Source organism: Gavialis gangeticus, unplaced genomic scaffold (genome assembly GCF_001723915.1).
Source record: "Gavialis gangeticus isolate Ggan-Ray unplaced genomic scaffold, GavGan_comp1, whole genome shotgun sequence".
Classification (NCBI taxonomy): domain Eukaryota; kingdom Metazoa; phylum Chordata; order Crocodylia; family Gavialidae; genus Gavialis; species Gavialis gangeticus.
In genome coordinates, this window is record NW_017729008.1 from 10645458 (window position 1) to 10665990 (window position 20533).

General features: G+C 45.9%; 1 protein-coding gene across 1 annotated transcript in view; it reads left to right on the forward strand.

Annotated features, from left to right (window-relative positions):
- CELSR1 (cadherin EGF LAG seven-pass G-type receptor 1) overlaps window positions 1-20533 on the forward strand; it is a 321619-nt gene that overhangs the window by 221687 nt on the left and 79399 nt on the right. The window contains exons 6-8 of the mRNA XM_019509377.1: window positions 16431-16588; window positions 17198-17361; window positions 19150-19275. Of these exons, the coding sequence (XP_019364922.1) occupies window positions 16431-16588; window positions 17198-17361; window positions 19150-19275 (448 nt within the window). The remainder of the gene's footprint in view (window positions 1-16430; window positions 16589-17197; window positions 17362-19149; window positions 19276-20533) is intronic.

The window sequence follows — 20533 nt, forward strand, 5'->3', positions numbered from 1 at the left end:
CACGTCAAATAGAGACCCGGTATAGCAAGGCAGGCCCCGTGCCAAGGAGGGCAGGAAGGCAGCCTCCCATTAATAATATAACAACAAGATGTGGCATGCAAGATAGAGGGTGCATTCAAGACCCCAATTTGGCACAGTAGGTAGGGGCGCTAGGGGAGGTCATGGCACCCCTAGGTCGCCCTGCCACAAGCAGCTATGTCACATGTGTAAAGATGTTTGTTGTATACACTGGAAAGGAAATGTGCAGTTGGATGTCATCAGTATGTTCATGGCGGCACACAGCTTCTTCCCAACATTTCATATATATTTAAAAGAAAAGCAGGAAAGGCTGATCCTGCAAGATCAGTGAGGGACTCAAGGATGAAGAGCGACTGCCCATTATTGTTCTTTGGCATATGGTAAAAAGGAAAGGTCGGTGTAGTGCTATACCATTCACACCAGGGAGGTCTTAATAGGAAGATTAGCAGCATCTCATAATGAATTGGGTCAAACCTGGGTCAAGGTATATGAATATCAAAGATTAGCTCTGGATGTAATTATAAGGAGGTTATCATTCACTGCCAGTGAATTCTTCTCCTGGCCCAAGCTGAACCCTGAGTGTAAGGAGAATTTTACTTTTACAGTGAGTTGGCTAGGTCTGGTACTTTTATAGTGTTTTGAAGTTTTTGACCCTGCACTGAAAAATGCTTTTTGGCTGTCACAAACTTTTACGCATGTGGTAAATTCAGCTAAAATGAAGTATTTACCCAAAAAAATGCTGTTAGACTATTCAGCAAATCAAGAGGGATAACACACATCTAAGGAATGAATAAAGACCCTGTGTGTAAGTGTTTGTCTCTTTTATCCTTAGTGACTAATCAGATGTATCCTATTGGAAGTATAGGAAGGATTCTCCATTCTGTATACTGACTTGGTGTGGAGATGTTTTGTTTTTCTCTGTTACGTGTGCAATTTTACAAAACAGAGACTAATATTAGTAGTTTTGTCTTAATTTGGCCCAATTTCCAGTTTTCTGATCAACTGTTCTGATCAGTGCAGTCTCCAAGTCCATGCAGAGTCATTAAACTTCTCTGGTTTTTACCAATTTCTTCCTTTTAGATTATAAATGTCACACTTTTTCCAGTTCCTGCTGCTTTATTTGTTGTTTCCAGTTTGTTTGTTTGTTTATTTTGCAGAATTTTGACTCTGCTCTGCCCACTGAGACTGGGTCCGTAGCTGGCAGTTAATGAGCTTTTTTGACCACTGAAGCAATGAAGTATTGCCTGGGAATCTGCGGGCTTTTTTTTCCTTTCATGCATTAGATTGTTGAGCCAAGGCCAGCAGGTTAATGAAAGGGTTCTCTGAACCTGGCTAGCTTCCTAATGAGACTGAATGTGTTTGAACCAAAAAGGCACGACTGACTTCCAGCATATGTGGTGGACTCTGCACATTGCTCCATTTTCTGCTAATTATTACTGTAGCCAAAAAGAAAATTATGAAATCAAAAATTTGATTGAAAGACTATAAACATGATATATTCTACTTTGAAACACAACAGAGAGATTTCTGGGCTAAGCAAATTAAAAACTTTGAAAAATACTGTGTTTGAAAAATAACTAGGAAACAGATTCTTTTTAACCTTTAACCACTCAAAATTGTCCATAAATCATTAGCTACTGATTAACACTAACATGAGGGTAGCTTTTTGTAAAGCAAGGAGAAACTTGGAAACATTGATAGAAAATTGCTGGCATTGGTTTTGGAATGGCATTTCTTTTTAAAAAATTACACTAATTATAGAAGCAAACAAGCTAAGCTCTGTATATTAAGCCCTGACACTAGAAAGAACTTTGATAAAAGACCAGCCTTGCAACTTAAAGTTTTTTTTAATAGATTTGCTTTTTGTATAGTGATTTAAGCCAAGAGGATTGTTTGCAATATGCAGCTTTATATCTGTCCCTTGAGAAAAATGGGTTCCTTCCTGCCATGCATACCTACGTTTGTTGTGTCTCATTTTCAAGGGTACCCTTTTCTTGTTTTCAAACTGTTAGTGGCGTCTGTGGTTTGCTACAAAGTTGTTTTCTATTTTATCAATTGCTTCAACAGAAACAAAGAGACTGGAGCAAACTGAACTATTAATCATGGAGTTTTTAAAGTAGAAATAGGCCTGGTTAGAATTCAAGAGATAGCTGTGAAATTGGAGGAGTATTAGATCCATTGAAAAATATATTTTATTATATGAAGACATTTGTTTAAAAAAAAAAAAAAAAATCAAGTAGCTACTTTTGCTCAAAAATTTGCACTTGGAATTTTGAGGAAATAGCTACTGGAGGAGATGATGTTGGGCCTTGGCTTATGGGGCCACTATAAGTAGAACTGGAGCTAGTGTGCAAGTAGAGTATAAGGCAGGGGCAGGCACTGCCCAGGGGGAGCAAGGGCAGGGGCATGGGACGGAGGTGCGGCTCATTGGGGGGAGCCGGCTCCCACCACTGCTTGTACCCTGGGAGGATGGGGTGGGGAGGGTGTGCCCCCTAGATCTGTGCTGGAGATGGTGCTGCTGACTCTTCTTGGTGGGAGCTGTGCTCAGATGGGCACCAGTAATGCTGGGAGGGGGCTGCATCCATCCCAAATTTCACAACAGCTCCATTCCCAGCATCACTGCCAGGCTCCCAGTGCAGCCTCAGTTCTTCCCAGCACATGGGTGGAGGGAGGACATGGAGCTGAGCTGTGCCTAATGGTGCAGGGCTGGGAGTGGAACTGCAGTGAAATTTGGGGTGTATGCAGCCCCTCCCAGTGCTGCTAGTGCCAGCTCTGAGTCCAGGCCCCACTGAGAAGAGAGCATCAGCTCCAGCCTGTCTGCCTGCCTCATGCAAATCCAAGGGGCACACCCCCTCAACTTGTGCCCACCTGGCATGCAAGCAGTGGCAGGAGCTGCCCCCCGCCCATGAGCTGCACCTCTGTCCCACACCCCCACCCAGGCAGCACCTGCCCCCTCCCTCCCTCACTGTAGGGGCATTGTTCTTCCCCTCACACACTTTCCCTCAACCCTCCCCTTCCACCAGAACAGACTTACCACCTGGAGGCAGTTGTATCAGATCAGTATCGGCCGATATGCCTCCTTAAATGTCTGCTATTGGTATCGGCCCCCAAAATCTTTATTGGTGCACCCCTACTCTGAAATCATTCTTTGGAAGGCAGCAAGCAAGTATAGCTTTTGATACTGTATAGTATTCTAGAATATGGGGAACAAAGACTTTGAAGGGATTTTGTTTCTAATGTCTACATGTGCACTTTCCCACACATTAGATTCATTGTTCCCGGTCAGCCCAGGCAGCAGGGAGCCATAACTCCTGCTCAGTTTAATCCCAAGCTCCGGTGGGCAAGGGGAAAAGCTCCTCCACCCCCTGGAGTTTGGGACTAAGCCCCAAGCTCCATACCACCCAGACCTTGGGACTAAGCCCCATGCCACCTGCCAGCTATGGCTGCCCCCAGTGTCCCCTGCCAACCTGGGGCTGGCACCTGGGCAGCTGTGGCTAGAGCTCCCCCTGGCTGCTGCGGGGAGCAACCCTGGACTACACTGCTTCATAGGGCGCATCCAGACGAGTGCAGTCATGTGTTATGTGGCATCGCAAACACGTTTGCAGCACCACATACTGCACAGTCTGGTGTTCTCTATACTGTAAGGACATGTTGCCCAAGCGTGTGCTGCTCCAGTTTTTTTTTTCCCATGGGTTTTTTGACCCTGGGATATCCAGGGGTCAAAACAACCTGTAGAAAAAAAAATGGAGCAGTGCGTACTGCTGAAAAGCAGAGCTGGGCTGTCTGCAGCCACACTGCAGCTGTCAGCCAGGTTCCATGCAGTGGGTTTGCCATGGATGCAGTCCCAGGAGGTGCCCAGAGCCACAGGTAAGGCTTTTAGGGCCAGCACAGTGTTGGCCGCAGCCTCCCTTACTGCTCCCCTGGGTAACTTGCCACGTGCCAAAGTGCGTTTGGCATGGGCGTTCCCCAGGGACAAGTAGCAGCAGCACAAGGTGCGCTGCTGCTAGGTGTCCCCAGGGAACCAAATGTCCAGGCACATCTGAATGTGCCCATAGGGTGCAATTTTCTCTTGACTCACGTACGCATGTAGATGTGCACTTGGGAGTAGTTTACTGTGTATTAATTTACTGCACAGTAAATTCATACATATTAATTGCACATGTAGATACATCCAATTATGATAGTGCTTCTGCCTGACTTCAGACTAACATGGCTAACTAGCACTCTGCAAAGTCAGCTTAGCTTTGCAGGACCAGGAAGAATTAACTTAATTTGTAGCTTGCGTATGTTTTTCTCCTTATTTAAACCTCCTGGCATTTCTCACTTTGAAGTATGTTGTCCTTGATGTTTGAATGTCAACCTATTTCCAGGCAAACGCTATGTGAAAAAGCAGCGTTTAGGGATAGACAGTGAGAGGTAATTTTGGAGTTCCATAAGCAGGAACTTAGTTACATGCCTTCTGTTAACTTTAATGGGAGTCATGCTGGTAAATTCCTGTGCGCTGTACTGAATTTTCACTCATGAATGCAGAATTACTGTATGGCAAAGCTAATGAAGCTTGGCTTTCAGGTAGCATGATTTTTACAGGAGTGGATTTGGAAAGGAAGAAAGGGTAATCAAGCACCCAATTCCTATCAAAAGTCAATTGGAGCAAGGCACTTCTCTCTCAGCCATGTCCTTGAAAATCTCCCTCAGAGAATAACAATATGGATATTGCTATTTTGTCCTGAAACCTTTCTTCTGTAAGAGTTTGATCCTGCTCTTGTTGCAGTCTGTGGTCAAAGAGCAGATGTTTTTTATGAAAGCAAAGATCCTGCCCTAAATAGCTATTCATAACTTTTTGTTTTAAACCCTTGTAGGAGTGATTCAATTATTCTGCTATTATCTAAAGAATATGGGACTGGATTAGCAGTCTGCCCCCCTGCTATCACAGGTAACAAACAGCAGCATATAATTCCTTTCATAAACTGATCAAATCCCACCTAAAAAACTAGTCAGTTTTTTGCCCCCATTACACTTACCAGGAGGTTGTTCTAGAACCCCAGTCCTCAGAAGATTAGAAATCTTTTTCTGATTTTCAGATTTAATTTATATATTTTCATTCTTGTGCTAATGCTGTCCTTCAGTTTAAATACCTCTTCTCCTTCACTACCATTTATGACCCTGATTTTTATTATATTATTATATCTTTTCTCAGTCTTTGTTTGCTAAACTAAACAAGCCAAGCTGTTTCATTCTTCTAACGTAAGCTGTCCCTTCTCCTAATCATCTGAGTAGCATTTCTCTGTATCTGTTCCAGTCTGAGTTCATCTTTCATGAATATGAGTGAACAGGATTCTACATGGGTATCCAGAGGAGGTCTCACCAGTGCCTTTTACCATGTCCTTTATATATTCTACCTACCAGAAACACATCATGGTGGGAATCTATTACAGGCCTCCCTCCCAAGAAGAGAAGTGCAATCAGGCATTCTATGGAGAGCTGATTGAGGCAGCTTGCACTAGAGATATGATTGTCATGGGTGACTTCAACTACTTTGACATCTGTTGGGAGGACCACTTGGCCACCTCCAGCAGGTCAGCCAACTTTCTGACAACAATAGATGATCTGTTTCTGACAGAGATTGTGGAAGGGGCTACTATGGGTAAGGCCAGTCTGGATTTAGTGCTGACCAAGGGGGAGGACATCATAGGCAACCTGGGGATTGATGGTACTCTGGGCGACAGCGATCACAACCTGATACATTTCACCATCCACCATAAAACTGGGAAATCAGTCAGCAGAGCAGAAATCCTGGATTTCAGGAAGGCAGATTTTGGCAAACTCAAGAGGCTAGTTGGAGAGGCCCTCTGTGACCAGCAATTGCACAGTTTGGGAGTCCAGGAAGAGTGGTGCTTCCTTAAGGAGGCAATTCTCACAGCTCAAAAACAGGCCATCCCCACGCAGACACAAAGCAGGAAAGGAACCAGGAGACCTGCCTGGCTCAATAAGGACATTATGGAGCTATTTAAAAAGAAAGAAGCAGCATATAAGCAATAGAGAAATGGATCAACAACCAGAGAGGAATACACCTGCCCCTGGGGCGGGGGGCTGAACTCAGTGATCCTCTGGGGTCCCTTCCAGCCCAAATGTCTATGAAATCTATGAAACCTGTATTGCCAGGGCCTGCAGATATGAGACATGGAGAGCTAAGGCAGGCATGGAAATCAAGCTGGCAACCAGCATAAAAGACAACAAAAAGTCCTTCTACAGATTAATAGGGAGCAAGAAAAAGGAAAACAAAAAAGAAATCAGGATCCACTGTGGGACCCCTACTGAATGCTCGGGGCAGCCCACAATTGATGCCCACGAAACGGCAGAACTCCTAAATACATACTTCACATAGATATTCCTGAAATCACATGGGAGCTGTTCACCTGACCAGAGGCCTAGAGAACATGGGGAAGACAACAGACTACATGAAATCATTCCTGAACAGGTGAGGAATCTCCTACAACACCTGGACTCTTTCAAGTCTGCTGGGCCAGACGACCTGCACCCAAGAGTCCTGAAAGAACTGGATGAGCTTATAGCAGCACTACTGGCCAAGCTGTTTGAAGAGTCATGGAACTCAGAAGTGGTCCCAGATGACTGGAAGAGGGCCAATATGGTGCCCATCTTTAAGAAAGGGAAGAGGGATACCAGTTCTGGGTACCTCACTTCAAGAAGGATGTGGATCAACTTAAGAGGGTACAAAGAAGGGCCACCTGTATGGTTAAGGCAGTGGAGGGATACACCCTATGGGGAGAGACTCTGGGAACTGGGCCTGTTCAGTCTGAGTAAGAGAAGGCTGAGAGGTGACTTGATAGCCACCTACAAGTACATCCGGGTGAACAACAAGATCTAGGGGAGCAACTCTTCAGGAAGGCACCTCAAGGGAGGATAAGGACCAATGGGCATAAGCCAATAGAGAATAAATTAAGGCTAGACATAAGAAAAAACTTTCTCTGAAAGGGTCACCAGAATCTGGAACACTCCCAGCAGAGGTGGTGCAGTCACCCTCCTTGGAGGTGTTCAAGATGAGGCTGGATAGGCATCTTGTCGAACTCATCTGAGCCAGATCTCATGGCAGCCCGCCCACCTGTCTCTATGGGAAATCTGCCCAGTCTCATGTGCCACAACTTTGTTTTTCTATGAACTGGTGGTAAATGTGGGACACTGCCCATTACATGCCCCAGTGCCAGGGGGCGCTATCTGCAGCTCCGTCCTCCCCTACACCACAGCCCATGCCTCGCAGATGGCTTCACAATTCTTAGCGTCACCAGCTCCAAACTGGGCCCATCATCCTCCAGTCCAGACCCCAACTGGACCCTCCAATCAGGCGGCCTACTCCGCCCTAATTCTGGGCTACATAGCTCCTGTATTCTTCCCCCTCTTGGGCATGCTCCCCCTCCCCCGGGACCTTTGGCCACACAGGCCCTGGCCTCTCCTCCAAGGCCAGTCAGAACCCCAGGCCCTTGGCTCTGGGCATCCCTCTTGGTGGGCCCGTGGCCCTTTTGACCCTTCTGGTCCTGGCCCCAGTATTGAGCAGTCAAGGGTGCCTCAAGTCAGGCTTCTTGAGCATCTAGCCTACTGTCTTTCATGGGTCTGCCTTCTCAGCCCTACTATGGGGTTACCCACCCAGTTGTGGGGGGCTGGGGTTATTAAGATGCCCCAACCCACCTTTCACCAGGGTGGTAACTGGCCTGGCATTTCCTTGGGGCTCCCACGCCACTAGGAACCCCACCTAGGCTACCCATCCCCAGCAGGGTGCTGTTTTAGGTCATACCCAGGACCAAGAGCCTCCTATCCATCTCCGTAAGTTCTTGCCCTCACCTCCAGGGTTGTTCCTGTTGCAGCTTAGCTAGGAAATGTTTCTGCCTGGGCCTGCAGCAGCAGACTGCAGACTTTATATACTAGGTTCTCAAAATGGCTACCGCCATCAGGCACCTTCTGGATGCCTGACCTAGCCCTTAAAGTGGCAGGCACCAATAGTGCCCTGCCACAGAGCCCAATGACTTCCTGCCTATGGCAGGAGACTGTACTTGATGATCTTGCAGGTCCCTTCCGGTTCTGTGACTCTATGATCATCTGAAACATGCTAGGATCACATTATGGCTCATGGTATGTTAATTCATTAGGGACTACCTTTTTGGCAGGTGTGCCACAGATTCATCGTACACCCTTTTTGAGTGCCATTCTGATCTGCTGCTCTGTTTTTGGCTTCCTACACTGTGTTCCCTTCCTAATCCAATTCTCTTCTTTCTGCTTCTTGCCCTATATGCTGTTTGCTGTCTCTTGTCCTCAGTCTCCTACTGAGACTGAGGACAAGAGGCTGAGGACCCCACACAGAGGCTGCCTGTGCTATTTGTGACGTGCAGGTTGGCCATGCCTGTATTATGTAATTGCAAGATCAGCTAATACATCAATCTTTTTCCTGCTCCTCAGCAATTTCCAGCTAACAAGCTCCCATTTTATAGCAGAGATTCTTGTTGTTAGTCCATAAATAGATGATATTGCATTTTATATTATTACATTTCATCCCATTTCTATTACTCAAGTCCCAAGATCATTCAGTTCTTCCTGTCTGGAATTCCAATTCTCCTATTTCACTGACAGTACCTCCTAACTATGTGTTATCATGAGGGATCCAGGTTTTTCATTCACCACAGAAAAACACGGATGGGATGCACCCGAGGGTGCTGAGAGAGTTTACTAATGTGATTGCAGAGCCACATCATTTTTTAAAACTCATGTCTATCAAAAGAGGTCCCAAATGATTTTTGTGCCCTTTTCCAAATGATTGTAAAAGGGCACAAAAATAGTGCCATATTTAAGAAAGGGAAAAAGGAGGATCCAGGGAACTACAGACCAGTCAGCTTCACCTCAGTCCCTGGAAAAATCATGGAGCAGATCCTCAAGGAATCCATTTCTAAGCACTTGGAGGAGGAAAAGGTGATTATGAACAGTCAGCATGGATTCACCAGGGGCAAGTCATGCCTGACCAACCTGAGTGCCTTCTGTGATGAGATGACTGGCTCTGTGGATGTGGGAAGACCAGTGGGTGTGGTGTACCTTGATTGTAGTAAGGCTTTTGATATGGTCTCCCACAACATTCTCCCGGGAAAGTTAAGGAAGTATGGGTGGGATGAATAGACTGTAAGGTGGATAGAAAACTGGATGGAGGGTTCAGAGGGTAGTAATCAATGGCTTGTTGTCTAGTTGGCAGCCGGTATCCAGTGGAGTGCCCCAGGGATTGGTCCTGTTTTGTTCAATATCTTTATCAACAACCTGGAAGATGGCATAGAGCAGGGGTGGGCAATTATTTTGGGCGGAGGGCCATTTACCCAGTTTTGGCAGGCTGTTGAGGGCCACATGGGTAGCTCTGCTCCTTGACAGGTGCCCCGCCCCCTGGTCCCAGTGTCTTGGGACCGATGTCCCAGGGCCAGCACCAGTGGAGAACAAAGCAGGGCACAGGCTGGCAGGGGTCTGTGGAGCCAGACTGGGCTGCATCAGCAGGGAAGGGGGAGAGCTGGCCCGGCTCCATAGAGCCCCTGCTGGCTGGGACCCCACGCTCCTGCCACCCTGCTCTGGGCCCTGCCGGCACTGGCCCCGGGACACCGGTGCGGGCCCCGTGTTCCCGCTGGCTCTTGCGCCCACTCACTCCCAGTGCCCCCCAGCCCTGCGGTACAGGCGGGGGACAGCGCACAGCCCCAACCCCCTGCTCACTGGCAGGGACAAAGCTGGTGCTGAGCACGGGGAAAAGTGGCCCCTCACCTGCCCTGTGGCCAGCACCCTGCGCTGCAGCTGCTTGAAGCCCATGCGGGGCTGCCTGTGCCTGCTCTGGACAGCCCAACATGGGCTGCGAGCGGCTGTAGCACAGGGCACCAGCCACGGCCTGGGGGAGGGGCCATTTTCCTCCTTACGGGTAAGGAGCCCAGGGAAAAGCAGCCCCTCCCCCACCCCATGGCTGGAGCTCCCTGCTGCAGCCACTTGCAGCCCATGTGGGGCTGTCTGGAGCAGGCACAGGCAGCCCCAGGAGGGCTGCGAGTGGCTGCAGCGCAGGGCATCAGGCATGAGGTAGGTGTGGGGCCACTTTGCCCCTGTCCACACTCAGCTTTTCCCCGGGCCTCTTTTCCCTGGCCTTCTTCCCTGCCCTCCTCCCCCCGCCCTTCCCACTTAGCTGAGGTTCCGGCACCGCCGGGCAGCCACGTGCTCCCAGGCCAGAAGCCCCAGCTGGGGCTTCCGGCTGGGGGGGTGGAGCCAGGCAGGCCCTGCTATTGTGGGAGCCCACCGGGCTTCCCCTGGGTCCTACTGCCATTGGCTCCTGTCATTTTTGACAGGAACCAAGGACAGATAAATGTTAATTTTCTAATTTTTTTAGGGGCCTCACAGGCTGGATAGAATAGCCTCATGGGCTGGATCTGGCCCGTGGGCCATATTTTGCCCACCCCTGGCATAGAGTGCACCTTCAGCAAGTTTTGAGATGACACCAAGCTGGGGATAGTAGTAGATACACTGAAGGGTAGGGCTAGGATTCAGAGAGACCTAGGCAAATTGGAGGTTTGGACCAAAAGAAATCTCATGAGGTTCAACAAGAACAAGTACAAAGTCCTGTGCTTAGGACCAAACAATCCCATGTACCAGTACAGACTGCGAACTGACTGGCTGGGCATCAGCTTTGCAGAAAATGACCTGAGGGTTACAGTGGACCATAAGCTGAATATGAGCCAACAGTGTGCCCTTGTTGCCAAGAAGGCTAACGCTATTCTGTTCTGCATTGGTAAGGGTGTTGCCAGTATGTCAAGGGAAGTGATTATTCCCCTCTATTGAGCACTGGTGAGGCCACCAATGGGTGAGGAGGGTGATCACACAGGGGCCACCACGTTCATATGTGTACACACACATGCAAGTGGCAGCCAGGCAGCATGAAGAGCAGCTCACGCAGCTCCCCACAGGTTAATCTGTGGGGAGAGGGCAGGAGAAGGGACTTGAGACCTCTATATTGAGCAAGCGAGAGAGGGAGGGAGTGTCACAGCCCGGCTGGGCACTGTGAGTGTATCAATTTTATCACAGGCAAACTGAGCTGTTTGATTCAGTTTCGGATCAAGGAGGCAAAGTTGGGATTGAAGGCAAATTTATTATAGCTTACATACACACAACAGTTAACAGAAAGATAAATGCAATAAGCAGATAATGCAGCATTAAGAGCTAATAGTAAATAGCAGATAATAACAACAGATAGATCAATTCTGTCGCAGGCAAAATGGGCACTGCTAGGGTATTAGCCACTGGGCTGTTCAAAACAACAGATAGACAGACATGGCTTGGCAACTTATCGATAGTCCCTCAATAGGTGCGCGTCAAGTTTTTCCAGCGAAGTCAGGCATCCCCAGTTGACGCTGTCAGAGGGTTTACTGAGGAAGGTCCCTTGATCAGGATCCGATCCTCACTCACACCGGTGGTCCGGGCGTGGAACAGAAATGACCATTCTGTTCCCTCCTTCCTGCTGATCACCTGATGCATGCGCTTTTTATACCTAGTTTTATGCTAATATGTTAGCTTTAGAGGCACTCGCAATGTTACCCTATAGCTGTTACCCTATGGGATTGAAAGGTGTTAAAATGATCATAAAAAGTTACTACCCAGACTTGGGTTTATCCAATAAGCAAGTTATGATGCAGCACCTTTAGGTTTGAAATTGACATTGCTCCGCCTAAGCCCCAACCCCTTTTAGCTTTCATTTGAATATGTTTTCTTGGGATGTGTTTTCCTGGAATGTGTTGTGTGTGCCAGGCAGTTGGATCCAGTTTTATCATCAAGGCTGAACCCTGAGCAAAAAACTGATAGGTCTCCTAATCTTGCAGCTACAGCTTTGCCTATAGGACCCAGTCAATTCCACGAACAGTTAATTTATCATTTTGGTTAAACTTATGACAGACAAGTTACATTTGCAGTTTACAAACTTACAAGCTTTATATTAAATAATATTACCTGTTTAGGCAAAATACCAAATGCCTCCAAGAAGCACATATTTATTGCTTATTTATCCCTCTGGTTCTGGCGGTCACAAGGGAGGGACAAAGTTGGGCATGGCTGGGGCAGTGCATGAGGGTGGGGCTTGGGGTCTGGGGCCAGAGTGGGAATGCTTGGGTACAGGGCCCCAGCAGTGAATGGGACCAAACTGCAGGAGGTTTGTCTGGGGTTGGGGCCAGGGGCTTGCTCCCTGCCACTGCATGCACTCCCAGGGGGAGCTTGGTGGGACACATGCCCCCCAGAATTGTGTATGGGGTGGGGGCAGATGTGGGCTGGCAGATGTGGGCTCAGGTCTCCCCACACTGATGCTCTCCCCTGGGGCCTCTGTGGCCCAGCAGGCAGAACCCAGCACAGCAGGGCAGAATGAGGCAGGACAGGGAGGGTCAGTGCTGCTGCTGGGAGCCCTATGCCGAGTTGTGCTCCCCTGCTGCTGCTGAGTGAGCAGGGGGTGCCTTGCCATGGCAGTGTGGGGCACCTGATGGCAGCACCAAGCCACCCTGCTCCAACCCGCCCTGCTCTGCCCTGCCTTGCACAGAGGCCCCAAGGGGAGGGCAGCAGGGTGGGGAGACCTGAGCCCACAGCTGCTAGCCTGCATCCACATCTCCATTCCTGCTCCCCCCCACGATCTCTGCTCCAGCTGTGCCACTGGTTGGGGAGGGTGAGCTAGACTCCACAACAGCAGCAGCTGCAACCTCCCACAGGCAGTAGCCAGGTCTCTGGTGCTGTTGGAGGCAGGCAGGAGGCTGAAGACTCGAGGTCCTGGCCTCGTAACCCTGGCAGCTGGGGGCCCCCTCCATCAGGGCTGGAGGAGGCAGGGTGCTGTGAATGGGGAGTGAAGGGCACTGGCAGGGGCAGAGGCCTGTGGTTTGGGAGTGAGGGGCTCCAGCAGGGCCAGAGGTGTGTGGGTCACGAGTGAGAAGTACCAGCACCTCGGAGCCCAGGGGGTTGTGGTTTGGGAGTGAGGGGCACCAGCAGGTCTGGGGGGTTATGGGAAGGGAGTGAGGGGCACTGGCAGGGCCAGGGCGGCGGTGTGTTGGTAGTGAGGGGCACTGGCAGGGATGGGGAGCTGTGGTCAGGAGTGAGGGCACCAGCACAACTGGGGGGCTGTGGCTTGTAAGTGAGGCATATGAGCATGGGCAAGGCACTGGCATATGAGGGCTGCTCAACACCACAGAACAGCTGTGGGGGACAGCTGCAGCTGGACCTGCACCCTGGTGAGTGAAGGGGGCAGGGGGAGCTCTGATTTTCCATGGTAAAAAACCCAAAGTCAAATGCCAAAATCGATAGGTATTTCGAATTTATTTTATTATAGTGATTGAGCACTGGTAGCCTTCCAGATTGTTTTAAAATTGTAAATATATCAATAAAACATTGCATTTAACTGATACCAGTATACGTAGTGGTGTTTCATTTTAATTGCATAAAAATATTTGGGGTTTGTTAAACTGAGAAGTTATAGGGATTTTATCATAGAATTTGCTGTTTTTAAACGGAGAAGACCAGGATCCCTAGTTATCCTGGTTATTTAATGAACACGCTCCTTCTTTTTGTGACAAGGTTATTAATGATAATGTTAAATAAAATTAGACTCAATTTTGACACTTGAGGTCTTCCCCCTCTAACTCTTTGTCAGACATTTTGTCAGTTAAGATTTCTTTTGTACAATATGCCCCACGTCAGGGGCTAGGAAGGTGTATATTGGACTCAAACAAAAAAGTGCTACTCAAAAGAAAAAAAAAAACTTAATATCCCCTATCATCATCACAGATTTCCTTTTTACACATATTACTAGCAATATATTCTTAGCGAAAGTCGGGAGAACAAACAGGCCTTGAAATATGAGCAGGAAATTAATTGATTCAGAGTTTTTTGAGTTGGTGCTGGGAGGAAACACTTGTGGATCTTTTAGTGAAAGACAAGCTGCTATATTCATCAGCATAAGATCCCAAGAAGCACTGAGGTATAGCCCTCAGAACTGCAGCATGCTTCCCAGGAGGCTAAGCCTGAGGGCAAAGACCCAGATCACAGTGACAAGTCAAAGTCTAAGGAAAGGCTGTAATCACCTAGTCAATGTAAGTGACAGAATCGTATCTTGGCCACTGCAGGGCAGGTTGCAGCGCAGTAGAACCTCTAGATTGAAAGCTTGGTTAACGCTGCCCAAGCATACACAGCTGAAGCAGCATTTTCTCTCTGACTCCCAATTCTTCTGATGCCGCCTAGGTATTAAACAAGAGATGCATTTTAGTAAGGCATCCTGAACTGAAGGGTTAGCTAAGTCTTTCTTTCCCATGAGTAACAGCAGTATCCAAAATGTTCGTTTTATAGTATTTAAGGGCCTCACTGTTAGCAGGAGATTTTTTATTTATTCATTCATTGACTGGGAGCAGCTTCTAGCCAAATTTTCAGCATTGCAGCTATGTGTGCTCCCAGTCATTTCCAAGTTAGATTGTTACATAGCCCAGGGAAAAACAAAACTTGCCTTAATATCACTTAATAGAGGTCAGAACCTTTATTTGAATAGCTGCCAAGCTATGTGATCACATCAGCCGTTGATAGGGGAAATGGAAAATGCACTCTAACTGGAATTGTTTGAAACCGGGAAACATTTTAAAAAATGGTTTTTTGCACAAGTATAATTAGCTTTGCCTCTGAAGCTGTAATTCTTTACAAGGATGAAATCAACCTTTAAGTATTTCAGCAAGTTTGTATTTGCAAAACCTAAACAGACAGAATTGTGGTTTTTTTCTCCCCTTGCTTTTTCTTAGTTTTTGGTGAAAATAAGGAATTCAGAATTACACAGTGCTGCAAGGTAAAAGACTAAAAGTTCTGAAAAGAAGCTGAAGCAGAGGCTGAATGTGTCATTACTACTAGTAATCAAAGATCATAAAATAGCTCTTGAATTTCAGTTATGTAATGTGTCTGGGTTAGATCCTGTTCACTTTTCTCATATTAGTAGTTCCACTGACCTCAGAGGGACACAAGTAAACCAAATAGGATCTGCCATATGAATAAGACCTGCCTTATGAACTACGTATTACTTTAAATGTTCTCATAGATGCAAAAGCAGAAAATTATCTACTTTCAGCAGGTATGAAATATGAAAGATCTAATTCTTTGTTTGCATCATTATTACACCTTTTATAAACATTAAAGATGTAACCCTCAGAAGAATCTGTATCTCAAATCTTTTAGTTTCTGTCTGGCAGCTTCTTTCTGCTGTTAATTACAAATGGAGTAAATCTGATATTGTAGTTAACAGAGTTGTACTGAGACAAAGGAAACTTTTGTAATTAGGATGTTAGGCTGGGATTTAAGAAGTTTGCATCCAGTTCTGATGTTGCCATAGACTTTTTTGGGACTTTGAATCTTTTAATTTTTTTGTATATCCTTTCTTTTTTTTTGTAAAATAAGGAAGATGCCACTCTGACCTCACAAGTGGGCTTTCAGGGTAAATTAAACAGCTCCCAGCTGGCCCCCAGCTGCTCTGGGAAATCCCCACCCAGCTCAAAGCTCACTGCCAGCTGCCCCAGAAGAGGGGCAGCTCCAAGCTAGCCCCCAGTGGTGATTCATTGCCCAGCTGGGGGCTTGCTAGCAGGTGTCCTACTAGCCAATTGGGGCAGGGGTCTGGGAAACATCTGTGGGGGAGAGGACACTTTCCCAGCCTCCTGCCCCAATCAGCTGATTGGAGCAAGGGACTGGGAAACAGCTGCCCCAGATGCAGGACAGCCTGTCCCACACCCAAGACCTCAGGTCTCACCTTGGTGCCCCCTACCAACTCAGGGCTGGCACCTGGGGGAGCCTAGAGCTCCCCATGGATCCCATATGGGAGGAGAGCAGGGCCAGAGTAGCCCTTCCCTGAACTGCTCCTGTCAGGAGCAAATTTGCTCCCAGTGGGCGCACATATAGTTATGCTCCCAGAGAAAGCTTACTGCATTATATTTGGCTACATTAATTACACATGTAGATGCATGCACTGTGTAAACAATTATTAGAATACAACTTGAGCTGTGATCTTCCCACTTCACATAGGTTGAAAAAAGATGTTTGAAGTGATTTGAAGCAATTCACTTTATCCAGAGAAATGAAGCCAAGCTGCACATCTGTTTTTCAAGTTCAAATCAAGGGTAAAAATCATTCCATTGTTCATCTGGAAGCTTATTAACATTCTCTGAAATCAGCCATTGGGTTTCCTTTTGAATAGCTGACCTGGAAGAGATACCCCTTAATTCATGTTTGTGTACCCTATTTGAGTAATCTCAGAAGAATGTGAAGAATGTCGCTTTGTGAGTGAATTGGAACTGTATGTATTCCTTTGTGTGTCTAGCATTATTTACAAGTGTGTCATTTATTGTTTGAAGCCTAACATTGGAAGATTAGGAATTCCTCATGGGCCTTCTGGAGAAAAGGTGGCAGTAGTGACAGTGGATGACTGTGACACTGCGGTGGCTGTGCGCTTTGGAAGTCTCATTGGCAACTACACATGTGCTGCACAAGGGACTCAGACTGGCTCAAAAAAGTAAGGGTATTTTACATATATTTTCTTTTCATTTTCACCATTAAGGAAAATTGAGTCCATATAGCAAAGAACCTATAAGAAAGCAAACTGGCCAGCTTTAAACTGGCAATGTGGAATTCAGTGTCAGTAATTGTAACTGGGAGGAGTAAGGTGAACTGCTCATAAACAGAGCTATGCCTAAATTAACTGCAACAAAAGGAATCTAAGAATTAATGAAGAAAGCTCAGTGAAAACATCTGCTGTATGTACAGTGTGGTTAGAAAAGCAAGTACAATGTTAAGCTTCAATAAGAAAGGGACAAAAATGGTTAAAATATTGTATCATCATTTAAAATCACACCATCCAAGAAGGATGTAGCAAGAGAGAAGGGAAAAGCAATGAGATACCTAAACAGGCTTTTCTAAAAGGGACGATGGTAAGCTCTGCACTGTTTCATTTAAAGAACTGAATAACAAATAACATTGTAGATATAAAATAATGAATAATACAGAAAAAGCCAATCAGATTATCCTTTCTTATAAACACGAGCAAGGGGGCACTCACTGAAATTAAGGCTCATTTAAATGTAAAAATAATCTGTATGTTATTTCTTTATTCTTATTTCTTTAGGTCTTTGGACCTCACTGGCCCTCTCCTTCTTGGGGGTGTCCCAAACCTACCAGAAGATTTTCCTGTTCATAACAGACAGTTTGTTGGCTGCATGAGGAACCTCTCCATTGACAGCAAGCCAATCGACATGGCTGGTTTCATAGCCAATAACGGCACTCTGCCAGGTATAAGCTCCTGGTATTTGAAAATCCACAAGAAAAAGCTTTCAGTCATCCTGAGTATATAAGCACAAATTGAGAGCCAGATTTTCAAGAAAGGGTGCTATGCATGTGGCTGAAAACTGCAAGAACAGCCTTTTTACATGTAAGATTGATTTGACTGGCTGTGTGCAAGCTGGTGCAGATTGGCTAATTTTGCCTGCAAACAGTGGGTAGGCATCTGCAGGAGCTGGGCAGGGTATTTTTCATTTCAGGCAAAAAACTTCCTACAATTTGCGCTACCACCACTGCCCAGTGTCAGAGTTCTTCCTGCTCCGCTGAGCTGTGGAGGGGAAGTTTTGGGAGTGTGAGGAAGGAACCCAGACCACCTAGTGCAGAATAGATTGGATGGGGATGGAAAAAGAAGGAAACCCCTTTTCTGTGTTCAGTGCCAGCCCCTCTGCTTGTCTTTCTGAGAGGAGTATAACAGCCACAGAAGCTGTTGCACCTTTAAGGTTGCATCAGCCACTTGTTGAACTGTCCTCAGCTTTGGTCACTGTGCACATTGCCCTGTTTACTTGAGCTAGGTAATTTTAATTCTTGTACCAAAGACACACATAGTACCTCTGAGTGTATGGAGCACTTGAAGGATGAAGTGGCACTTAAGAGGTGCACAGAGCTTATTTGGACTCCCTGCATTGACAAGAATCTTTTTCAGGAATTTGAGCAGAGAATTTAGCCCTGAGTGAACCCTGAAGCCATGTTTCATGCAAAGTAGACATTGAGTGACATATTTAGCCTGCACTCAATCTGCTGTACCTGAATTTCCTTTAAGAACCCTCTATTTGTATATGTCTGAAGCACAACAGTTGGATCACACTCAGCTCTGAAACTTTGTGTAATTGGGTCAAAAAAATGGAATAGTTTAGCCAGTTTTGAAAATTCAGTTCTTCTTTTATAACAAATCCAGTAGCCACCAAACTAGACATGCAGTGTGCACAGAATATGTTCATAGTTATCATGATTTTTCAAACCATTTTAAATGTAATGTGGGTGAGTCTCCTGTCCTGCTGAATAGTGCTGGTAACTGCCTCAACAAGAGATGTGCTGGAGTCCAAGCTGGCATGCCTGACTTCCTGTGCTGAAGAAGTCTGAAAGTGCTCTCTTCCGCAAATGAGGCAGTGCAGCAGGTTTCAATATAATGTAAAAAAGTCTCGTTCCTTCTTTCACTGAGTGGAGATCTGCTTAAGGGATGAACTGTGGGGAAAGAGCTCCACATTAATCTTGTATGTGGACCATGAACTAAGGATGGACTTGCAGCCCTAACTGCGAATTGCTTAGCTTTTGCCAGTACAGTACAGTACAACTTTTAGTTCATAGCAATATTTTTTAAGGAAAATTGAATAAAGTAAAGTTTTTCTTTGGTTATTTTCTGATTTGGAAGCACTTTGCTACATGGTGTAATTCCACTGGGTTCTGTTGCATTAAATTAGTGTTTAACTTAGCACTTCAGCTGTATCTGTCTGGTTTCTTGGTCTTTCTTGACAATATGGACCCTCTCTCCTTTGTTTTACTGACCTGAGGGGCATTAAAAAAGAAGTGCTGTGCTGGTCTAGTGATTTCCTTTCTCTTTAGTACTGACAAACTTCCAGGTACTGTCTTGCAGGTACAGTCATTCAGAAACTTGTTAGATTATTCAAAAACCTATGGTTAAAGCCACTTGAAGTCTTGGAAACTTTTGTGTAATACAGACACCATTTGTGACACACAAGCAGTGCATGGTTTGGTTGAGTAACTCCATTTTCTAAATTCCAGGCTGTGCAGCTCAGAAGAACTACTGTGAGAGTAGCTGGTGTCAGAATGGGGGAACATGTGTGAATAAATGGAATACCTATGCTTGTGAGTGCCCTCTGCGATATGGTGGGAAAAACTGTGAGCAAGGTATGGTATGCAAAGCTCCTATGGCATGCGTCTTTATGTTCACTAACAGGTTTTGTGCATCGTAATAATTAACTTCTCATAATGTATATGTCTTTTTGAGATGTTTTAGGGAGACAGGTAATAAAATGTTGTAGTTAAAAAATAAAATTCACCCATTGTATATTTAAAATAACTGTATGTTCATCTACATTTAAAGATTTCCTTGGAGTCTCAGAACAGCAGAGACTCCCCGTGCCTGAAGACAGGTGTTTGTACCTGAAAGCTTGCTAAGAACTTTTTTCCAACTATTCAGTTGGTTTAATAAAAGATGTCACATCTACTTAAAGAACCTTGCCTGCCTGTGTCCTTAGACCAGCATGGCTACAACCAAAACCCCAGCATCTACATTTAAAAATGGCAGTTGACTTACTGGGATTGACAGTAACAGCTTTTACCTTTATTTGCTTTCATTAGTGAATTAGGTTGACCATGTTTGGAACTGTTTGTCTAAAGTAGTAGAGCTATTTATTGAAAATAGAAGAGCCTGATATGAATCCCATTAAATCACTGGCAAGACTTCCATTGTTTTCACTGGCCTTTGAGCCAGGCCCAAAACAAACAGGGGCTTAATCTCCATTTCTGTGAGGGGAAGGCAGTGCCTCCTCAATATAAAAAAAATGACATTGGAGTTTACTCATTGCTGAAAAAAACTGCATGAAACTTGTTAAAAGGATATGAGGAAAAACCATCAGGTGTGTTTTATAAAAGAATGAAGAATTTGACTTTGGCTTTTTTCCTCGGATAAGCTAGAAAGATACTTCATTAGGAAAACTGTAGGTGCAAACAAGGTTCCTTACAGCAGAGCTGGCATTATAGCTATGGGCTATACTGAAGGGCTATATAACCTACTCTTGGTTAGCACAGGTTGCTGATTCCTACTTATGCTCTGCTGCAGTTCTACAGGGAAAATCCCATTACAACTAGTCTGTGGAAATTTCCCTAGAAATAAAACATTAAATTCTGGCTTTGTTTGTGGTCGAAATGAAAGTGCCTTCATTGAAGTAAGTGGAATTATACTGCTGGTGTAACTGATCCACCAGTTCTATGGAATTTAAACAGTGATTTCCTTTGTTCAGTGTGGCTGAAGAAAGCTAAGTGGACTCTTGGTTGCAGGTGACAGGAAGTAGATGTTAGGCTGACATCAGATGGTGGTCCTTGTCAATCAGTGGTTTTTAAGCTGTGTTCTGTAGAGCCCTGGGGTTCCACAATATGTCGTCAG